The 7,750-nt window shown below is 51.0% G+C and overlaps 1 protein-coding gene across 1 annotated transcript in view; it reads left to right on the forward strand.

Annotated features, from left to right (window-relative positions):
- The first annotated feature begins 1,786 nt into the window (after window positions 1–1,786).
- The window catches only part of Snx8 (sorting nexin 8), a 48,157-nt gene continuing 42,193 nt past the window's right edge, over window positions 1,787–7,750 (forward strand). The window contains exon 1 of the mRNA XM_055598640.1: window positions 1,787–1,936. Within this exon, the coding sequence (XP_055454615.1) occupies window positions 1,843–1,936 (94 nt within the window). The 5' untranslated portion in view covers window positions 1,787–1,842. The remainder of the gene's footprint in view (window positions 1,937–7,750) is intronic.

Below are 7,750 nucleotides of genomic sequence, written 5' to 3' on the forward strand. Positions count from 1 at the left end.
TGTGTGTGTGTGTGTGTGTGTGTGTGTGTGTGTGTGTGTGTGGAGTCCGCCAGAGAAGACTGTGACATGGGTTAAGCCGACAGAAAGGCTGTGTTGGGACCACCTAGGTGATGGGATCCCAGTGTAGCTCTGAGCCTTTCTCAGGGTGAACTTTTAGACACACACACACACGATGTTCTGAGTCTGCACACTTCAGTTAACAAGAACAGTTAGCCAGAAGCAGAACTATAGAAGGCAGGAAGGAGGGTTAGTGCACTTAGCGACTTCCCAGAACTACGGACTTTGATGGATTAGGTCTCTTTTTGGCAGGTGGTGCTTTGTGCTGAGTCTTACAGCCTGCATTGTATGTGCTTCCAGCATGGAGCCAGTTGTGCTAAGAACTGGGCCCTGTTACACTTCTACACAGCAGATACAGTCCTGGAAACGAAAAGGAACCAAGTGCAGAGCAGCCGCAGCCCAGCCCAGGAGACCCAGCACTAGCCAAGAGACTGAGACTTCCTAGCACTCCAGTTAGCTTACCCGGCGGAGATCTTAGCCATTAAGGTGTGTGGAGGCAAGGGCTTACTGTGGAAATAAGACCCTCCCCGATGGAGTCCTGCTACCTGCTCATCTGTCCAGCCAGACTTTTCTTTTTTCTTTATTTGAGACAAGGTACCTGTGTGCAGTTTGGGTTGCTTATTTATTTATTTATTTATTTATTTTTAAAGACAGAGTCTCTCTACATAACCCTGGCTATTCTGGAGCTCACTAGTTAGACCAGACGGGTTTTGAACTCACAGTGATCCACCTGCCTCTGCCTCACAAGACTTATATTAAAGGCTCGTGTTGTTCTGGAGGGAGAACAGTTGCTTGAGGCATTCCTGCACTTAGCCCTCATTCATCCGGCCCCAAGCCAGACCCTGTTCCTGCCTGTTCCCACATCCTTGCTCTCTTCTAGTAAGTAAAGCCAGGCCTGCTGGTACACACGTTCAACTTAGCTACTTGGGAGGCTGAGGCAGGAGGATGGTGAGTTCAACGACTGCCTTAGCCACAGAATGAGTTCAAGGCTAGCCTGGGGAACTAGATCCTGAGTCAAAATAAATGTACAGGGCCCAGCATCCTGGTGCACATTTTCAATCCCAGTACTCAGGAGGCAGAGGCAAGCAGCTCTCGGTGAGTTCGAGGCTAGCCTCCTCTACATAGTTCCAGGACAGCCAGGGTTATGTACAGAGACCCAGTCTCAACACAATATACAAATAAATAATACAGGGTGGGGCTACAGCAAAGCCGTAGCGGCCTAGCTCAGCATGTGGTAGCCTAAGGGTTACCTGCGAACAGTTACAGTAATCAGTAATCTTCAAAGAGACCTATTCTAGTCAGGGGACCTGTTCTCTGGCCAGCTTCCCTGCTCCAGATCCCAGAAGGTACTAGAGCACTTTTGTGCCCTTGCACCCTTCACAGGGCCTGCCTGCAGGCCTGGGTGCCAGAGCCAGTGAGTTAGCACGTGGCGAGCAGGCGAGCGAATGGGCGAATGAATGGCAGCACGGGTGAGCGAGCGGGCAAGAAGATGAGTGATGCCGCTGCTTGGGAGCGGGGAGGGGGACCCGTCCCGAGGGCGGTGGCGCTGGGCGGCCTGGGAGAAGAACACGCGAGCGCGGAGCCTTGGCTCGCGGCTGTGGAACCCAGCGAGGGCCGAGGCCACGTGACTGGGCGTGGTCCGTGGGCAGGGGCGTGGCCCGGCGCTCCGGGTGAGCGGAGGGGCGTGGCGAAGTTGGGATGGGCGAGGCCACGCTGGACAAGAGCTGGCGTGGGCGGGGCTGGCCAGCGGGCGCGGGAGGAAGTCACGTGGGCGCGCGGGCTCACATGACTGGCCGCGCGATGGACCCGCTGCCCTCGCCGGCAGTCGCTGCGGCAGCCGAGGCGGAGGCTGGCGAGGAGGCGGATCCGCCGGCGACAGGTAGGGCGCGCGGCCCCGTGGCCCTGCGTGGAGAGCCCGGGGCCCGCTCGTCGGGGCCCACCTGTCTGCGTCACACCTCTCCCGCCCGGAGGGAACGTCCTGGGGCCAGCCTCTGCCCGCTGCGCCCTGGGACGCTGCTCTCCAGCGCTCGGTTCGCGCGCGGTCGTGTGGAGTTACGCCCGGGTCTTTTCGGGTCCCACCTTGCAGACGGTGGTCCAGAGAGTGCTTTAGAGTCACGTGTGACCATGCCCAGGGAAAGGGATATGGCTGCTGTGTGAGACTGTTTTCCTGGGGTCCCCGGCTTTGTGAACCGTGGGGGCGCATCCATGTGGCCGGAGGCGCAAGGTTGGAGCTGGGCCTGGTGTGTTTCAGCCAGGTCTGGCCAAATGTCACTGAGTATGGCCATTTAGAGCATTGGTGGAAGGACAAGTTCTTCTCTAGGGACGAAAGGTTTGGGGTAGTAGGTTTAGTTTAACCCCAGGGGAGGAAGGGCATGAATAAACGCCTTGGGTGGATGGAGAGACGCAGTGTCTAGGTGGAACTCCCCTTGGAGTTGCTGTACAGTCTTTGGGTCTTGCTGGGTAAAACGTCGTAATCTCGAGGTTGTATGTTGGAACCACCACTTACGTATATAGACCAGAGCGCCTTGGGAATGGGAGACTGCGTCTGCCTTTTTTCAAAAGTTACCTATTTTTGTTAATTCTAACTGCGTGTGTGTTCGTGGACACTGGTGCCCTTGGAGGATAGTGTGTTAGATTCCCCAGGAAGCCAAAGTTATGTTCACTTGTAAGCCACTAAGTATAGGTGCTGGGACCCAAACCTCGGCCCTCTGAGCCCCTATCTGTAGCAGTGGTGGTGGGTCAGACATCTCTTGGCAGATGTAGGACCTTCCATATCGATTCATGCAGAGCTCAGCTAATGGCAGGCACTCGGGATGACCTCACCTGGATTTTTGACAGATAGTTGACTTTCTTGGGCAGTGGTGGTGTGACTTGTGTGTTAGTCACAGCCAAGCAGCCCTTCACGATTTACAGGTCAGCCCAGTAGCCATCGAGGTAGAAAAATGCTTTTTCAGCCTGCTGGAAAACCTAGCCTGTCATTTCATTCTGTATGAAGCTTGGCACCAGTCTGGTGGAGCGGTAAGAAAATTTTCTTTCTTACCTTGTGGGAGAAACTTGGAATGTGTCTTTAGGCTTTGGCTAGGCGGGCTAGAATCAGAACCCCTTTGGGAACAACTCTTCAGGAAATTATTGTGTGTGTGACAGTGAGCACAGGAGTGGAGAGGACAGCTTTGTGGAGTCAGCTCTCTTTCCACCTTTCCATGAGTTCCGGACTTAGGTGGTTGTGCTTGTGTGGTCAGTGTTCTTCCCCACTGGGCCCACTCACCCGGGCCTGAGGATGGGCTTGACTTTAGGCTGAGGCCGCCCTCTTTGAACAAGTTCATTTTGACTTCACTCCTCCCGCCTCTGCCTCGCCACCATTTGCCTAGGCGTGTGCACCTCCACCGTTGGCTGACTTTTGACACCTCGGAGGATTAGCTACTGTGGCTTATGAGCACAGCGCAGATTTCCTCTTCTGTCTTCTGTCCACACTTCCGAGCTGCTGGGAGCAGTCATGTAGGGCTGTGATGTCTTTATGTGGTTTGGAGTTGCTGTGGGAAATGGGCTCATTGTAGTTTTCAGCACATGGCTCCATTTTTGTTTATTTGAAGGGTAAGCTGTGCGTACTATGTAGGAGATAGGCCTTCCGGAGAACTGAACCCACAGAGATCTCTTAGCCTTTGCTTCCTCATTGCCTCCTCATTGGGGTTAAAGGCATGCACCACCACAACCAGCCTTATTTTTGAGACAGGGTCTGCTATGTAGCTCAGGCTGACCTCAAACCCACAGTCCCTCTGTCCTCCTGCTTGTCTCCCGAATGCTGAGATTGTAGGTACATGCTACCACACGGCTGCATCTTTTGTGTCCAGAGGTCAGTGGTCCAGAACAAGTAGCACTGGCTAAAAACGAGGTGTCACAGCCTCCAGCTGCCGTAAGGGAGTGCTCATATGCTGGCCTTCCAGCCGGTGTAAGTGGCCACATCCCTGGGCTGATGGTTTCCTTTCCGCAGCAGTCCTGGGCCAGATCTCTCTTGTGTTGCCTTGCCTGGCTCTCTTTTTTGTCTAGTTCCACTTTTAAGGACCCCCGTGAATGGGGGGGCACCCAGAAAATCAAGATTTATCTTTTTATGTTCATATCAGCTGATGAACAACCTTGAATTTCACTGTAATCCTAATTTCCCTTTTGCTGAGGAAAGTGAGAAAGCCACAGGTTCTGGGATTTTTGTTCTTTCGTCATGCTCTTCTCAAGCTATCCCAGGAGTGGAATTGCTTGATACTAGGGTTTGCACAGTTACTGTTCTTGACTGAGGGAGGGCCAGTGCAGTGGCTCAGCCAGCAAAAGGATTTGCTGCCAAGTTTGTTTGATTCTCGTGTGGAGTGGGTGGAGAGAATTAAGAATATTTTGTGTGTGTTTTATTTTCCATTGCCTTGATTAGTAATGAATTTCAATTTCCTTGCCTCTTCCTGGTGTGGCACATTTGAGTCTCTTCCTCAATTGCTCTCCAGCTTATATTTGTTTTAAAGATTTATTTATAGCTGGATAGTGGTGGCTCATGCCTTGGGAGGCAAAGGCAGGCAGATCTCTGAGTTCGAGGCCAGCCTGGTCTACAGAGTGAGTTCTAGGACAGCCAGAGCTATTACATAGAGAAACCCTGTCTTGAAATAAACAGACAAGCAAACCAACAGATTTATTATGTGTGCACGTAAGTGTATGTGCCTGCCTGTGCACACTTGGAGGCCAGAAAAGGGTGTCAGATCCCTTGTAGTTGGCCTTACAGGCATTTGTGGGACACTAGGATTTGTTGTACTGGGTTCTGAACTCAAGACCTCATGACTGCAAGACAAAAACATTCTCAAGAATGAGGCTCATCTCTCCGGCCTCCCACCTCATCTTTTGAGACAGGGTATCTCACTGAACCCTGGAGCTTGCTGATTTGGCCAGACATCCAAAATGAAGCCAGCCAGCTCCAAGCTTCTCCTTTGGAAACTGCTTCTGTGCTGGGTTTACAGGTACACGCCCATGCTTTCACATACAGAGCAAGCACTTCATTGACTGAGCCATCTCCCAGCTCCCTTTCTTTTGTGGATTCTTTTGTTGTATTTTTGTTATTTGTTTCGAGACTGGGTTTCTCTATGTAGCCATGGCTGTCCTGGATTCGCTTTGTAGGTCAGGCTGGTCTCAAACTCACAGTCATCTGCCTGCCACTGCCTCCTTGAGTGCTAGGATTAAAAAGGCTTGTGCCTCGATGCCTGTCTTTTTTGGTGGATTTTCATATTGAAATTGTAACCGTTGAAGTACTCCGCCGGTGTGATGGTATCCAGCTGTTGTGCCAGCATTCAGGAGGCCAGGCAGGAGGATCGTGAATTTAAAACCCTGAGCTACATACGAACACCCTCTCAAAACAACAGCTAAGCTCGGAGAGGTGAAAAAGTGGATAAAGGCCCTTGATCTCTGAAGCCCTCATGAGGCAAGGAGAGACATGAGGCTTGAGAATCGTCCTTTGCTTCCACGTATGTGCTGCAGCACAGCTTTGTTCCCCCCCCCCCCCCATAATAATTAAGAGACAGTTTAAAAAGGAGAGATGGCTGGGAGGTTAAGAGCACTGGCTGTTTTTCCAAAGATCCTGAGTTCAATTACCGGAACCGCATGGTGGCTCACAACGAGATTTGGTGCTGTTTTCTGTCATGTAGGCAGGAGTACGTGGAGAATACTGTATAAATAATAAAAAATAAAACCAATTAAGCCACCAGTCCAGGCGTGGTGGTGCATGCCTTTAATCCCAGCATTTAGGAGGCAGAGGCAGGCAGGCAGATTCCTGGGAGTTCTAGGCCGGCCACGGCTACGTAGTGAGACCCCATGTCACCCTCCCCAACGTTAATAGCCATTTTAAAAGTGGGGGTTGGAGAGAGGATCCGGGTTCTCTCATCAGCACCCCTCACAATTTGTCTGTAACTCTTGTTCCGGGAGCCCCAGCATCCTCTTCTGGGCTTTTTGGGAATAGCATGCACGTGGTGCGCAGACATAGGCAGAATCCCCACACACATAAAATAAAATCCAGAGAGATGGGCCAGCAGTAAGAGCACTGGCTGCCCTTGCAGAGGATCCCGAATTTGTGGTTCCTAGCATCCGTAAGGCTACTTAACGGTCTGCAACTCCAGTTCTAGGAGACTCAGTACCTTTTTCTGGCTCCACAGGCATTCGTATGTAGCACATATGAATACATGCATGCAGGTAAAACATGCAAACACATAACATTTAAAACAGAAAAAACAAAACCCAGTGGAGCTGGGGGTGTGGCAGTGGAAGGGTACTTGCTCATGTCCGCTCAGTGGAAGTGTGCACAAGGCCCTGGTTCCAGCCCCAGCAGTGTGAAAACTGAACACTCAGAGTCCCTGGAGCAGTTTGGTCTGTGTGATTCAGCCTGGGGTCTGATTTCGGGGCTGTTGGGGAGCGTGGTATGCCTGCTCCATCCTCTGATCTCAGAGTGTGTGTGTGTATGAGAGAGAGAGCACATAATATACAAATAAAGCATGCACACATTGCTGCCGCATGCCTCTGCCTGCTTCACATGGTCCTTGGGAGTACAGTTTAGTCCAGGAGAAGCAGAGGAGCCTGGTCTCCATTGTGTTAGCTCGGGCTTCTTTGATGACATTCCATACATTCCAGCGGGCAGCTATCCTCCTGTTCTCTGTGGTCAGGTCCCCTGGCCTTGGCTGCCCTGCCTCCTTCTCTGCAGCTCTGGCCTGCTCTTCCTGCCCCGCCTGGGCTCACAGCCCCTGACCCTCAGTTCCTTGCTTAAGTGAAGTTTCCTTCTCTGACTGTTTGCACTTGTCACAGTTCATTGAGTTGTCACCTGGGATGTGTGTAGCTGATGGTGGTTAAATCATCCCTGAAATGGCTGCCCACATTAAGAGATCCATCTTCCTGTTTTACACACTGTGATCTGAAGACATGGCATGGCCAGAAGCTTCTTTTTCTTCCCATCTCAGCACCTGGAGTAATCCCTGATATTCAGGCGGGTCCCAAATGTTTGAAGAAAACTGCATATTGTGTTTCTTGAAAGATAGCATCATATTTTAATGTAATAGTTTGCTTTAAAATTTTTTTTTAAATTTAATTTTGTGTATGTGAGCGTTTTGCCTGCATGTATGTATGTATCCTATGTGTTTGTCTGGTGCCTGAGGGGGTCAGAAGAGGGCATTCGATCCTTTGGAAATGGAGCTACAGTTGCTTGTGAGCTACCACATGGGTGCTGGGAAACTGAAGCCTGGTCCTCTGTAACAGTAACTGGTGCTCTTAACTGTTGACCCATTTCTCCAGCCCTGGTCTTTTTTTTTTTTTTTTTTTTTTAGTTGTTTTAGTCCTTAAACAGAATAGTGGAGTTCCTAGTAACATTTCCACATGTACTTACCATTGTACTTTGCTCAGTTTTACTCTGCTCCCCTCTCTTCCTGTCTCCTGCCTTGTGTTAATTGTCTCTTGGCTAGGGATGTGCTGGGTTGGTTGGGCGCTTGCACGAAGCCCTGGGACCTGTCCCCAGTTCCAAATAAACTGGGTGTAGTGGTGCACACTTGTAATCCCAGTTCTGGAGGCAGGAGGATCATAACTTCAAGGCTAGCCTTCATCTCATTAGAAGCCTAGCCAAGACTATATGTAGCCACGCTTTAACACACACACACACACACACACACACACACACACACACACACACACA

This window comes from Psammomys obesus, unplaced genomic scaffold (genome assembly GCF_907164565.1).
Source record: "Psammomys obesus unplaced genomic scaffold, mPsaObe1.curated_primary_1811, whole genome shotgun sequence".
NCBI classification, from domain to species: domain Eukaryota; kingdom Metazoa; phylum Chordata; class Mammalia; order Rodentia; family Muridae; genus Psammomys; species Psammomys obesus.